Below are 15402 nucleotides of genomic sequence, written 5' to 3' on the forward strand. Positions count from 1 at the left end.
TCCCGCCAAGCGCGGCCTGAGGGAAGCCGCTCCCGCCCTTCCCGCCCGCCTCGGGCAGCGCCGCCGCCGCTCCCATGGCGCATGCGCCTCGGCGCCGCGCATGCGTTCCCCGCCGCTCCCTCCGCCGCCGCGGCGGGTCTCTCAGGGCCCGGCTCCTTTTGTAACGGCGGAGCGGGCGGCGCTAAGGCCCGGCGGCGGCCTCCGCTCCCACGCCGGGGGGTCTCGCCCTCCTCCGCGCCTCCCTCCCCCCCCCCCCACGCCCACCCGCCCACCTCCCCGCCCGCGGGAGCCAAAGAAAGAGCAATGGCGGCGCGTTAGCGAGGCGTCCTCGGCGCGGCCCGGCGGCTGCGGACCTTCCCCGCCCAGTGCCGACCGCGGCGGATGCGCGCCTCGCCTCAGGCCCCGGCGGGAGCCTAGCGGGGCTCCGGCGGCCGCCTCCGCTTCTCCTCCTCCTCCTCCTCCTCCTCCTGCTGCTGCTGCGGCCGCGGGGGAGGGCGGGCAGCTCGGGGCGCCCCGCTCCCCTCAGCCCCGCGGCGCGGCGGCCATGGCCACCGAGCTGGAGCCGCCGGCGGCTGGCGCCGTGCCGGGCGCGGCTCCGCTGGAGGCGGAGGAGGACGAGGAGCACTGGCTCTACGGGGGTAGGTACCGCCGGCCGCGCTGCCGGGCCTCGCCCCCGGGCCGGCGGTGGTTGGAGGGGGGGGGGGGGGCGGGAAAGGGGAGGAGGGGGGGGTGTGAGGCGATGGAGAGGAACCGGCCGCCCCCACAGCATCTCCCCCGACCCCGCCTTACGGGCCGCCCCCGGGCCGCGGGAGGAACGGGGGGGGCTGTCCCCACCAGCCCCCGGTGTGCGGGGACCGGGCCGTGTCACCCGCCGGCGCTGCCCGGCTCCCGGCGGGATGCGCTAGGGAGGGGGCCGGCAGCTCCCCCAGGGCGGCTGCTTTTTTTTTGTTTCTTTTGGGGGGGGGGGGCAGGCGGGTTATTGGCCTTTTACCGATAACACCGTGACGCAAAGAGGTTAACGTGATGCTTTGGTACGATTTCAGTTTCCTAGTCATCCAGATCTTACTAACCTGATTGATGCAGGTGAACCCCTGGGCTAACAGGGGGCTGGTGTGCGTGTGTTTAGGAAAAAGCGTAGGACTTTATTTAAATGTCTTTGTCCTCCGCATAGACTTTCCAGCTGAATACTTTTATGTTTCTTCTTCCCTGGCATGTTAAAAGTCTATATAAAGACCTTCACAGCTGACTTCAGTTCCTTATGTGATGTTTGCCTTTACTCCTTCTGCTCGGAGACATTGGATACGTATTTTGAATTTTGGTGTGTGTCGGTGGTGTGAGACTTCACTTCTGCAGATAGGTTTTGTTTGTTGGTTTGGTGGTTTTGTTTTTTTTCTTAGTTGCTCCATTTCTAGTTGATCTTTGTTGAAAAGAGAACATTGGGGTTATAGTGCCTTGGCACTACTAGGTATTTCTGTAGCTGTGACGCATTTTGTGCTTAAATTTAGCACTTGTTTTTCGTTTCACTTGAATAATTTTATTATTACTGTTTTTTGCAGATGACACCACTGGTAAGCAAGAAGATGGACCAATTTCTGGGTAAGTCCAGAGACTATTTATTTGTTATAACAATATATGCTGCAAAGAAGATCAAGTCACGTTAAGCATAGCTTCATGAATACTTCAGACCAATGCTGTTGTCAGAAGCAGCAGCCTATCCTTTTCCCATCCTGTGGGGTCATCCTCAGCTGCCAGGCTTGGGCTGGCACAGCATTTATGGATTCGGCAGGTGAACTGGATCAGTCAACTGATTTGACTTAAAACTAACTTTTAACCCCTTTTTTTCCCCTCCCTGATTAGTTTTAAATCAGATCTGTTTTCCGGTTTAATTCTTGGGGAAAAAAGATGCCTAAAGGATTGGTCTTTGTGCTGGCCTGGGATTGGTAAAACTGTGGCCTGTCCTTTAGCCTGGAAGAGCTAAAAACTTTGAGCGTAGGTTAAAATCTTGACATGATCAAATCAACACATTATATGAGATCTGCAAAGTATGTGGTTTGGGTAAGACTTTCAGATAAAAGCATTGGGGACAACTCAGTGATCAGTTTTGCTTTCCATGTATGGAAAGTGTCGTCTGTCCTTGATCATAACTCCCCTCACTATATTTGTAGGAGTGTGTTTTGCACCAGCAGAGTTTTCTCTCAGCAGAAATATTACCTGTTTGCCATTTTCAAATGTAACATGGTTTTCAGAAGACTTGATCTTCACTGGACTTCTGTGTCCTCAGCACCTTCAAAAGTTCAGTTTAATATTTATTGTCCTTTAAGGTCATTGTGAATTCAGCATCTGGAATTTCTGAGATTGTTACGGATGCTGTCCTACTTCTGTAGTAAGTATCCTGTGCTTAGGGAATATGAAAACTTGTTCAAAAACAAGTTTTAGGCAGACTTGGTAAATTGTTACCCAAAAACATCAAATGTGCTTTGCGAGAAGGAACAACTTTTAGTTTAGATAGACATTTACTGCTAACTTGCATAAATCTGTTGTTCCTTGCCATTTTCATCTGAATGTAATTTTACTTTACAAGCAGGATTAAAAATCTGAATTTCCACCAACTGTCTCCAATAACCGCAAGATGCATGAAGGAAAAGTATTAGTGGTCATGCTAGCTCTCCCCCCCCTCCCCTTTGTTTGGGTTTTTTTTTTTTTTTCCTTTTCTTTCTTGCACAATGAGAATCTTCCTAAACGATGAGCTGTGGGGCATTTTAAGAAAAATGACTCTTTGTTTGCTATGTTGTTGACGGCTGCAGCTCCAGGGATACATTGCTGGCTTGTCTGGAGTATTTGTCTCTACCCATGAAGCAGAAATCAGTGTAGTGCGGGATGCAGTATCCATTAACATTCCTTAGCCTAAAGGATGTATTAAATACCAGCAGTCTGTGCAGGATGTTGTTATGCCCACAATGCACAGAGTTATGGTGACATTCTGGGGAAATTAAATAGCTGCGACATTTTTTTGCATGCAGATGATGGCTGTGGACCTGTCAGATTGTTCATTCCTGGGAAGCAAACAGGTTAGGGAAAGACTGTTACTTAGCAAATGTTTATTTGAACTCCGATTCATAAATTTTAATGCACACCCACGGATACTTCATGTGACTTGAAGCTGAAGGTAATACTTGTCACTCTTCCTTAATTCAGTCATCCTGGATTCTTAAGAAAATTCTGGGGTTGAGGTCAATGTTACAAGTTGCTTGGATTTGGCAAACAAAATGCAAAAGGTTTTGGAGCCATCTGTGAGATTTTCTCCAGTGGTACGTCTTTTGGTCCTTATGTAATAGCCTATGTCTGCAACTTTGAAATACTTTTAGAAGCTGATTTTCCCTTAGACATCTTGGCTACTTTTTATAACTTAAAGTGTCTTCAGCTGTCACCTCAGGAACTTGGCAAAAATGGGACCTGTGCTTCCTTGGTTAGCTGCTGAACCTTCATCCCTTCTTTTTGATCTTGGCTTGATTGTTGAATTTCTTTGTATATGGGGCTTTTCTAATATGGGAGCTTCAGGAACTGCTCAAATTGTTCTTGTTCATTTGTTCTTTTTTATGCTCAGTAACTGCTTTCTGAGTTGCATTAGTGTGATCTTTTGGCTTACTTGTTTGGTGTTTCCTTTCCTGCCACCTCTGAAATGGCTTTAATCTGACCAGTGTTTGGATTCTGTTAGGTGTTACGTATGTTTCTTTTTGAAGATAATCTTGTGTATGTTTATTATCTGAGGTGGGGTTTTAAATTAATAGCAACATTTCCACAAAGTACTGATGGAGAATTGGGTTTCCTGGACCTGGGCTATTCTAATTGTCTCTTTCGAAAAGCCGGAATTATTTTGAAGTTCTACTAGGTTTTACCTATGACATTAGAGAAAAAATTATCTCTCTTTGTATTTTAGTTTTGTAACACTTAGCATACTCTTCTCTAGCACATGTATACCAATTGACTTTCTTGCTTGGCTAATGCAATAAACAATGTTACCATTTGTACAAACTCTTTAATTGGAGGTAAATCTGAACCTGACCACTGTTGCATTAGAACTAATTTGTAATGAATGAGAAGATTGGATGGATAATTATCTGTCTTTTCTTCTTTGAATTTTAACTACTCATCAATATGTAAGCTATTTGTAGAAACACTGAAATCACTTCTTCCTTAATTTCTACGGGATAGATGCTTACTAAATATATGTATAATTATTAGCATCTTTAAGGACAAGGTGAAGTTTTGCTTATTATGGTCTTATTCCTATCAGTTGTGATTGTGCCGAACCAAAGCTGAAAGCTCTTATGGCTGTCGCTTATATATTAGCTGTTGAGTGTGTTTGGCTAGGCAGCCATGCTGTCTGTCAGGCACTCTTTGAAAGCACCAAACTGATTCTTTCCAACAAAAGCAAAGCCAAGCAAGGGTGATTAATTTTTTGTCATATAGTTGAGCTAACTGCCAGCAGAATAAACACACTATATGAATAAAGCCATTATATGAAAGTCACCTGGACGAATGCTTTAGAAATGTTTATAGGTGAACCTCTAGATTGGGCTTGTCCACTTTCTTTTATCTGTCACATTTACTAGACACGCAGAATCTTCTCATCCTTTGCAAGATGCTCCTCAGGAGAACCGGCCTGTCAGCAATGAAGACCGAGAGATGTCGCAACATGTAAGTGTTCCACTGCAAATGGTAGACATAGTTGTTTTTGTGCTTCTCAGTACTCATGGATAAAAAGATGTAAGTGTAAAGATGCCGGTACTACCTAACGTGTTACATTTGTACTGCAGGACTGTACTGATAGTCAATTCCTAATGCTAACTACAGCAACAGGCTTCTCTTCTCAGCCTACCTTGTGTAGTAGGTAGCGAACCCTGATCTAAGTATTGGAACAGGCTGCCCAGGAGGGAAGTGGTTGAGTCACCATCCCTGGAGGTATTAAGAAAGCGTGTAGACGGGGTACTCCATAACATGGTTTAGTGGGCATGGATGATGGTTGGACTTGATCTTGAAGGTCTTTTCCAACCTAAATGATTCTATGATTCTATTGCTTATGCCCACTGAAGAGGCACATGAGGGCCTCTGATGCTGCAGTCTGGCAGGAAAAGCAGAACATGGTGTTACCTCTAGCTCAATGTTTAGTATGACTTCTCAAGGGTCAGTAAAATATGGGAAACACTGGGATAGAAAGCCCAAAGTGCTTGGAACCAGTTTTGATTCAGGCTCAGACCTCTTAGAATGTAATCTCATGGCTCAGTGCTGAAAGAGTAGGAAGAGGCTTGTTTCTCCACCCCCTCTTCCTCTAGTCTTTTTGATGGGTTTATTTTCTGGCACCGTGGTATGTCAGGAGGGCTCACGTAGAGTTCTGACAAACACGAGTGCTGTGGAGAAGGAGAGAGGGTTAAGAACACCTTCCTCATACTTTTTTGAGGTGGTAAGGTGTTAATTCAGCTTATGTGTCTTGCAAAACTGCACTGCTGGATACCTGGAAGACTTCCTTTGCTTTTGTGCCCCAGCAGTGGTGCTACACTGGAGTCAAATCAGCAGTTGTAAAGTTCTTACGTAAAGTTAAGTGACTTGGGGACTGATTGTGCTAAATAAGCCAAGCCGAGCTCCTCAGCAGCTTCCTACCACAAAAGTTGTGGTGAGAGAATATTTGCTCCAAGGTTCTTAGGTGAAGCCTGGTGAATGTATTTTGGTGGTTTTTATTTGTGATTGTGTACTTTCACCATGGACCTGTGAAGGAGATGTGTCAGAAAAGCCCTAGCTCTTTCAGAGAGAGTAGGGAAGAGGAACTGTGGGACATGATGAAATTCTTAGAACTGAGCTAAACCTTCCCCACCTTCGGAAATCTTATCCTGATTCTCAGGGTCACTTCTTCAAAGGACCTAGCAGTTTCTTTGTAGGCACCTGTCCATTTGTGCTGAAGGCTTGTTACTTCCATGGTTTTTTGCCTCCAGAGACAACTTTGTATAGCCTTGGAGTGCCGTAGAAAGTTATGTCTTTATATCAGAATCATTCTTTCTAATAGTCCTTCATCATACAAGCTTTGTAAGATTTGGCTTACTGTCCTGGGGAATTTATCAGTTTTATGTATTAATGAGCTCCTGTGTGCTTTTATTGTTGCTAGGCCCTTCCAAGTGGTGAAGATGATGAAGATGACAGCGATAGCGACAGTGATGATGATGACGTGAAAGTTACTATTGGCAACATTAAAACGGGAGCACCATCGTACATGTATGTGTTGCTGATTATGGCGTTGATGTTTTGATCTGAGGTAGCTCTGGCACGGTGATAGGGATTGAAAATGGGGATGAGAGCTGATCTCTCTTCTGGGAGACATGGGAGTAATGGCTAGAACACCGAAATGGGATTAGAAGCTGATGGGCAGCTCTGTCCTGTGATTGCTTGTTGGAGAATCCATCTATAAAATTGGAGCGATAATTCATGGATCTGCTGTTGGAAAAATTAATCAAATAATTACTGTGCTTCATTGGGCAAAATCAAAGGTGTGAAGTTACATTTAACTACTCATCTGTGAAAACTTCAAGAACCAAAATCTGTATTTATAAGAATTTGCATAAGCTGTGAATTTACTAATTTTCAGCTGTCTGATTTTTCATGATTCAGAAATGGTGAGGCTGGATTTGCAAACCAGGAAATTATGTCACTGACTCAAAATTCTACCTAATTTGCATTGAATAAAAATAATAAGACAGCGTTTTTGCTTGCTGCTAGCAGCCTTCCTCTTAAGGAAATGACTTGCATGTGCGTTGCAGCATATTCTAATTTTTCCACTTTATGGATAATTTCCTCCTCTTGTTGTAGAGGTGGTTTCAGTCTGATGGATTACTCTGAATAGCAATGCTCCATCCGTTGTCTGCAAAATCTAGTAGACCTGCTATCCTTTTCAAAATCTGCTGCTTTCACCTTTCCTCATTCTGTGATCTATGTGCAGCTATGCTTTCCATGTTGTTCAGTTCCATTTAAATACTGAGTACCTTCCTGGGCAGAATGGTAACTACCACTCTTTGAAATAACCTTTCCCTTCATATTCAAGACAATCCTCTTGTATTCTGTTGTTGGTCAGTAAGTTTGTTTGCTGGGTTTCTGTAGGGTTAGAGAAACTTACGTGGCAGATGAATCTCACTTTTGAGGTGTTGAAACTTAGTACTAAAAATCGTAGAGAGGCACGAATAAACCCAAGTGAAGTAAGTATCTTCTGAAGGGTGTCAGGGCTTGAATATATTTTGCATGAAAATCCTCACCAAGTAATTTGTTCAAATACCAATGTAGTGATTCTTTTCCATATAGGGGAACTCCTATGAATCTAAACTTAAAAACGGGTAGAGGCTATGGAGCATCTGCTTCAGGTATTGCTGTTATTTTTATCCTTCACCTTTTGCAGTATTTCACTTATCTGGCACTGACAGCTGGAGCAGCTGCGAGTCTTGGTCTCTGTTTGGAAGGATATAAAATTAGTGCATCTTATTTAAACTAGGATTAGTAAGTGCATTTCTTAAAGATAAGCGCTCCTGGGACAGTCTGGGGGTCCAGGGTGCAATGGAATGATTTAATTACCCATCACTGAACAAGTTGATTATAATTCTGTTTAAACTAGAAAAAAATATACATTGATTATTACTTTCATAGTAAAAAACCAGAATATTTCTGAACTATATTGTTGCACTGGGGCCAAACTTTGTAAATTGCCTGGAGAAGAACTTTAACTCCGTGGTCAGTACACTGAGCTACTTGCAGTGTAAGATACTAAAAGAAACAAACTCTGGCCTTGCGTATAAGCTATGCATATTTCTGCAGATGAAATTTTCCCCACTGTTCAGTTTAGTTTATACTATGTATTGAGACTTGGATTCTGTCCTTCCTCATGTGTGAGACTGTCCTTTCATGGGCTTCATATACTTCCTTCCGTTAATTTCTTTATGGAAATGACTTATCTTCTGATTGGGAAAATAAGAACAAATTCCCCTTGAAGATGCTGTACGCAACAGATTTTTGCTGACTCCAGTTAGTACACGGTCCACTTAAGACTGATCCTGAAAACATCTTGTGTTATGAGAAAATGTGTGTATCTTGGGAGGGAAAAATTACTATTTTGCCTGGGGAGAAAAATAAATTTTTTTCATTTGGGGTAAATTTCATGCATGCTCTAATAATTTACTCTGTCTGTCTGTAGTACCAATCTGGGTTGAATTTGCTTCTCTGCTGTTCAACTGCAAGTGCTGTATACCCTGGCTATTTATTTGTAGAGTGACTGAAGTAATTTTTATTAAGAAGTTGATTGTGGTTACCTACATGCTATAAAGCCAGCAATGAATTCACAGTAGCGCTTTATTTTTGACTGGAATAATTTGCTCAGCAAATTAGTGGATTAAAGGCATTGCATTAAAAGTAGTAACGGTTTCTTTCTCTCCAAAGCCAAGTTGCAGCCCAAAGGTATTGACTTGGATGCCGCAGGGAATATAAATGGATTGCCTGTTATAGAAGTGGATTTAGATTCATTTGAAGACAAACCGTGGAGGAAACCAGGTGGGGCCTCACAGTTTCTTGTGGTAAATATTTTCTGCAGTTTTAGTTCTCTCTCTTTAATTTCACGTGTAATTTCTGTCCATTTATTGCTGCCAGGCAACAGGAAAGTCAGAACAATGCTTATTGCTCAGCTTCTAATGCTTGTCTAGACAACCAGTGACATTTACCGATTGATCAAGCCATGCTTCTACCTAAAATTGGGTTGCATTTACTCTATTAATTTCACTTCCCTAAAGGGAACAACTCCTTTTCTTTAATGTTCTATTTTATTAATTCCCTAGTTCCGGAAAATATTGCACTGATATCAATACAATAATGTTTGTTGGCCTTTAAGTCAATTGAGTAGGATCAAGATTTCGTTGTTGACAACGTGTGGTCTCCTCTTCATGTGCAGCAGCTTGCTTATTCTGTCTCACCATGGCCAAGCTCAGAGTCATCCCCATGCACCCTTCTCATTTGGGTCCTGGGGATGTCCACACTTCTGCAGGAAAGTACCACTTGCAGAGGGCAACGATGGTGGGAATTACCACTTGAGTGCATGTCATGATAGGAAAGCCATCTTTTTGTGTTGAAATCTCCGGCTGCAAACAGTTGAATAAAAGGGTGGAAAACACTGGCTAGTCTTACAAGAAAGGCTAGGATTTTTCTTTTAGAAAAGCTGCATTGCCTAATCCTTTGCTAGATTCTGCCCCTAGGTGCGTAACTGTGAGTGAGCAGTCCCCCACTTATTTCTTCTGGACAGTATTATCTAGACTGTGTCCGGACAAATAGTACTTGCACAGCAGGTTTTAATATGTACATGGTCTCTTTTGTCTTCCTGATTAGTATTAGGGAGATTTCTACTCGGAAGCCATTTTTGCATGACAGCTGTAGGATGCTGCGAATAAACTTCTGTTTTTCATCTGAATTTGATACAAAAGTAAATGAAGGAACCAAAGAGATACAAATTTTTGTTGTGCTACTCTCACAAAATATGCTATGATGAAACGTTAACTGAAGCAAAAAATCCAGTTGCCTCTTCTCAGAAATAATTCTCCCTACCAGCCCCTGTACTTTATTTATCTTCCAGAAATACTGCTATGCTAAGCAGTGCTTTTATAAGGTGGTCTGCGGTGTGGTTTTGGGATCTCTTGCCCACCTGAAATGAAGGGCATCAGAGTACATAACAGTGCTGATAACTACATGGATGTGTCATGGTATCAAACCAGCACTAAAGCACTCTTGTGATGAACAGTAGCTAGTACAGACATAACAGAAAATGTAGCCTTTCTCCTGCAGGGGATTTCCCATTGTTTGTGAAGTGAGAAAGAGGGGTCTGGGAAGAAAATAAGTTAGAAGGAAAACAATGAAGTTCAGAGATGAAGCGTAGAAATCGTTGTGGTCATGCTGACATCCCTGGACCAGAATGAAGCCAGCTAGCCTTAAAACGGTGTTGAAGTACAAATAGAGGAAAGATGTCCACAGAGGTGTATGGCCTTTAAGTTTATTTTAGATGGCAAGCAGCTTGTTACTCAACAGCCTTTCGGGTTTATATCCTTTACAGTTAATTGCAAGTTGGTATCTCTTTGAGTGAGGGAGAGGAAGAAGAAATACGGTGTGGAAGAACTGATAGAGGGCTGAAATATAGGCTGATAAAATAGATGTGCAAATGTCATGTTGCTGAGTCTGTGTTGGTGCAATTTGCATATTTGGGTGGTACAACAGGAAGAGCGGCCTACCTAGAAGATAAACTTAAACCTCGCTATGTAGATCCAAGCTCGGCATGGTCACAGTGTTTTGCTTAGCCGTTACGTATCAGCTCCTTGTTTAAGAATTGGTCTGTCTAGGAATACCTTTGCGAGGGGGATGTTTGAGGGACACCTCAGCAGGGCTAGGAGATGCTTTGTAATGCTTCCTGTTGTGAGGTATGCCTTACAGAGTTAGTTGCAGCTCTGTCCCTCTGCATCTACGTTTTCTTGGCAAGCAGTTTGTGGCCACTTCTGTTATTCAGAAGTGCTCGTGCTGAATTGGCACATTTCACAGAAGACTGTCAAGTAAGGTAACAATCTTGGAAGGCTATAGTTAGGATCGTGACTGAACTGTAATTACTTGTGTAGTCTGAGACATATCAATAAGAAACTTCCACTTTAGCCCTGTTTCACAAACTGGGTAAGTCCTGGAATCTCTTCTCAAAACAGCGAAGGCAATGATGGTCAGGAGCAGAACATGTTGGTTTAGCTCTGCCAAGAAAAAGGTTCTGTGGCACCATCCCATTTTTGTGGCTGTAGCTGGAACAGTCATTCCTGTGCTGTCCCCAGCACTTGGCTCATTTGGACAATTGCAAGAAACCAGTCTGAAAAAATCTGGTTGGTGAGTAAGTGGTTGCAAGCATCTCTTTTAATAGCCTGCATATGTGCTGTATTTTATGTCCCAAATGGTCCCACTGCTGTTCAGGCTGTAGTCCCCCTCCCACCGAAAGATGCAGCCATCTCCTCTGTGGCATTCAGCAGCTTTCTGACAGAATGAAACTGAGATTAAGCTGTGCTCTCTAGAAGATTTTTGTTTTCTTAACTCTTAATTTAAGCAGTTAAAGGACAATTAGAGAATGCAAGTCTGCTAGAATCCCTATGTGAACTTCTGCTCCCTTTGTCAGGTGCTGATCTTTCTGATTACTTTAATTACGGATTCAATGAAGAAACATGGAAAGCTTATTGTGAAAAGCAGCGACGGCTTCAGCTTGGACTGGATCCTGCTCCTCCCATCAGCACTGAAAATAAGATCACAGTAGGTGACGTTACTCCTGGATATGGCTACAATAAAACTGTTTTTTAATCACAGAGATGAGCGTGTAAGAGCAGAAGATACCTTAATACTTAACTGTTCTATGTTCCTTTCAGTGATGAGAAATACAAAAATATATCTTTAATGATTAAATCTCTCTGCTAAAAATCTTTATTGAACGAACAGTTCCAGCTGCCTGACAGGTTTCAACCACTACACTAGCAAGACTTGAGTGAATTTCCAGTTGACTTTGAGGCTACCCAGCTATAGGGGTGTCTGGTTGGAAGATCCTGTGGATGTGAGAGGTGTAGAGAGGGGAGCTGGGCATCCATGGCTGTTTTGCTTGTTGCTGTTGACTGTTGCAGTTGTGTGGCTGCCTTTTGTGCTTGGAGGCTGCTTTAGCCATCAACTTTTGCAGAAGTCCATCAGGGGGCCAACCAGTGTTAATCAGAACTTCAGCCAAAGAGTCAATACAGTATTTGTATTGGATTACTAGTATTACTATTACTAGTAATAGTATTACTATTTCCAGTTTTGACTTAAGGACTACATGAAAAAGGATATGAGATTATTAAACTTGTGGACTTCTAATGGGAACAGTGGACAGCAGGCTGAGGCTGGATTAGCCAACTAGTTTACAGAAATGTCTGCTGCCTTGACTGAAGAATAGGTTTGCTTGTTTGCAAGAGCTCTGTGATTGTTCCTCAAGGGAAAATTCTTTGCTGAGGGTTAATCTCTGATGCTACATTCAGTTGCAAGTAAGGGCATTAAACCTGCGTGTTATATATTGCCTTCCATAGGTTCAGCAAGGAAGAACAGGAAATGCTGAAAAAGAAGTGGAAAACAACATCATCAAAACAGAATTCAAAACAGACTTCTTGGCTCTGGTGGGAGGGCGCATGAAGGCTGGGCCTCCTCCTAATAGGTAAGGGATGATGCAGACGTAAAGCCTGGGTGCACTGTGTTCTGCATAGGGGTGCTGGGATCCACCTGGGCCGTATCTGAATCTCCTCAAGCCTGAAACAGAAGAAGCTTTTGAACTTTATGGGAAGCTGCTGTAGTGACTCGTTAACTGTTCTGTTCAGCAGTGCTCTCCTGAGGGTTGTGCAACCCCTACCTACCCATTTAGCTCTCCTTGGTGACCTCCTCAGTATAGTACTGCACAGAGAGGGAAACCTATATCCTAGCTGAAGGGACACATCTCTGGGAGTAGAAGAAAAAAAGGCAAATACCTCAGCTTTGAGGGCTTATATTGCTGGCTGCTTGTGCTTACTTGGCTTATTCTTACTCCCACGATCTTAATCTTTGCCTCCTTAAGTGGAAGTGGATTACATGTTTGGCAGCTGATAAGAGGAGCTATTGGTTTCTGAATCTGTATGCTATGCTGCTTGATGCATGCTAATTAGTTATTTTTTCCAATGAGAGAGAGGATCCACAAAGCTGGATAAAGCAAAACAATTGAGTCATTTTGATTGGCAGCTTCTGCTGGGAAAACCACTTTGACCTTATGAGGTTGATGGGTTTTTATCAAAAGCTTCAGAAAAACAAAGCTATGTGAAACCAGAAGAGCCAGAGCTTTGGGATCTGGGTGTTTCTATTGCTTTATTCGCATATCTTTTGCACACCTGGCTTGCAGAAATCAGTCTTGCATTCCAACTTTCCACTTTGAGGGAGAACCAACTATATGCTTCAAGTATAAGCTTTAAAGCTCTACTTAGTCTGTTTGCATTTGGTGGCATTTCTGTCCCCCTTCATAGTGCCATCAGGTCAGTCAGGTTTGTTTCCAGCTGTTATTCCTGTCTCCTGAGACTTTAAAAAATTTACACCGCTGCAAAATAAGCTGATGCTATTGTAACTATATGGTATTTTTGTCCATTTTAACTTGAAGTGTGGTTTTGAAAGTATTGACACACGAGATTCTGTTCCTGCAGCAGAGCTTTTGGTCAGGACCAGAATGAGGATCTTCATACACTGCAGCAGCATCAAAACTATGGGCTTAGCAATGAGTTGTTGGGTTTGGGGTTTTTTTGTTAAACAAAGATTTCAGTGAGAAAACTTTATCTCGACAACTAGCCAGCATTTTTATATCCACTTTGTCTAAATTTCCTACTGAGATAGAAAATTCTGCAGTCTAACTTGAAAAAGTGCTGATGTTTTTCTGTCCTAACTGCAGGAAAACATGTCTAAGGCTATACTTACACAGATCAATTGTTGCATGAGTATAGGATGAGGGATTCTTAAACTTCAGTTGTGGGTGCTTCTCTCTCTCACAAATCTTTACTTGTGATGACCTTAAAACAAGCTACTATAAAAATGTTCTTCCCCTAAGAGTGACCTGGGCATGGAGATAAAAGAACATGGAAAATTGTAGGTTCTGTGACTGATTTCCACTGGTGCATAGACAGCACTGTTTTTTGGCTACATTAATTTTTTTTTTTCAAGGATCCAGCCTTGATTTCATTGAAGGCAGTGGCGAAACTTTTGACTTTAATAGAAACAGAGTAGACTCCAAGGAGGTGGGCTAGAAAGTGTCTGAGAATCTGATTTGTAAATAACTTCAGTGGTATCAGCAACACTTGGAATATTGGACAGAAAGTAGGAAAAATTTGGGCTGATAACATTAAAGGCTTCTCCCGATAAATATTCTCCACTTTCTCTGAGCCTGATCTGGGAATGATTATTCAAATCTGGAGAGTGAGTAAAGGATTTCAGCTGTGAACCAGAGCCTGCAATCCGTGTTATTACAGCCTTATGTGGTGATTCTTTGGATCATGTTTCCGGATGTTCAGAGAGACCTAATTCACCCCTGCCAGCAGAGCTCAAATTGCTCAAAAGTGAAAAAGGACTTCTTATCCACCTCTTGTCCAATTTGAGTGCTGCCTCTAGAGACTTTTCCCTGGTGGAAAAGAATGTACGAGAGAAGTCTGTCTAATAGTGGGGAAAACTGCTCCTTCTAATGTCTTTGAGACTAAAAAGATGCATCTGCTTTGTACCAGGAAGCTGGGTGGAACAATTGATGTGATCGGTGGCCAGGCAGGCACAATTAGGAGAGTAGAAGGAAGACGTCGTGATAAGCATGCCTCTGAGGAAAACCCAATTCAGGTAAATGTTTTGCACCATCTTGACAAATTTCTGATTTTATTGCACTTCTAGTGAACCCTGAGCAACTGTCTGTGCATTCCTGACCTCCCATGTCACAGTTTCTAGCTGCAAAGCAGTAGGTAGTATATCAACCCTATCAAGGTGTATGCATGTATCATTCCCTTCTGCAGGTTGAGTTAACTTCTGTGTTAAAAGCTTTATCTTGCTAGGAGCTAGGGATTGTCCTTTAAAGACTAGCCTTCCCACCTGAATGGTAAGGCCCAAGCTCCTTTTCTCGTCAGCTCTCACAAAGTATTCCTTGGGGTGCGTAGCTGGGAGGCTCTTATGTGGATTATTCCCTTCCCTTCTACTGTCAGGTTGGAATCTCCAGTTCTGCGGTGGAGGACTTCTACCTGGGGCTTGTGTTTCTTTTTGCTTTGAAATAATATTTAGTCTAAGCATCATTAGATGCAGCCCATGCTTCAGACTTAGGGTGGGCCTGTGTTACTGGATCTTGTTCCTTATAGGAAATAAAAGCCTGGGGTTTAAAACTGGACTCAGTTCTGATCTTGCATGTCCAGTGTATGACCATAATGTTCTGGTTAGCTTCTAGGTAGGAAGGTGCTATGTGTAGGGTTTGAGGACCATCTGCTGAGAGCTCTTCTCTTCACCACATTCCTCCTACCAACCACTCCTAACTCATCAAAAAAAAAAAACCAAATATGGAACCTTTCCCCTGCCTAGACACAGTTCCTGGTTTTGTTTTTACATGTGGTTTTGTGGTCTGCTTATTTTTGTAGTGGTGAATTTTCCAAATTTTGCCAACAATGGCCCAAAAAAGAGTTTGCCAAAGAGAAAGAATTTGCTGAGAAATGGTTGTTGTTCCTCCCACTTACAGGCATTGATACCTGTATTTCCAGGTCATTCTGGTATCTCTGCGTATTGATCACTCCTTCAGCCATAGTGGGTATGTGACCTGCTTTT

General features: G+C 43.0%; 1 protein-coding gene across 1 annotated transcript in view; it reads left to right on the forward strand.

Annotated features, from left to right (window-relative positions):
• Positions 1–81: 81 nt before the first annotated feature.
• The window catches only part of LOC128154004 (pre-mRNA 3'-end-processing factor FIP1-like), a 28922-nt gene continuing 13601 nt past the window's right edge, over positions 82–15402 (forward strand). The window contains 10 exon segments of the mRNA XM_052814017.1: positions 82–246; positions 248–638; positions 1557–1596; positions 4614–4698; positions 6158–6264; positions 7342–7400; positions 8467–8577; positions 11210–11340; positions 12138–12262; positions 14334–14439. Of these exon segments, the coding sequence (XP_052669977.1) occupies positions 82–246; positions 248–638; positions 1557–1596; positions 4614–4698; positions 6158–6264; positions 7342–7400; positions 8467–8577; positions 11210–11340; positions 12138–12262; positions 14334–14439 (1320 nt within the window).

The sequence above is a fragment of the Harpia harpyja genome, chromosome 18 (genome assembly GCF_026419915.1).
Source record: "Harpia harpyja isolate bHarHar1 chromosome 18, bHarHar1 primary haplotype, whole genome shotgun sequence".
In the NCBI taxonomy this organism is placed as follows: domain Eukaryota; kingdom Metazoa; phylum Chordata; class Aves; order Accipitriformes; family Accipitridae; genus Harpia; species Harpia harpyja.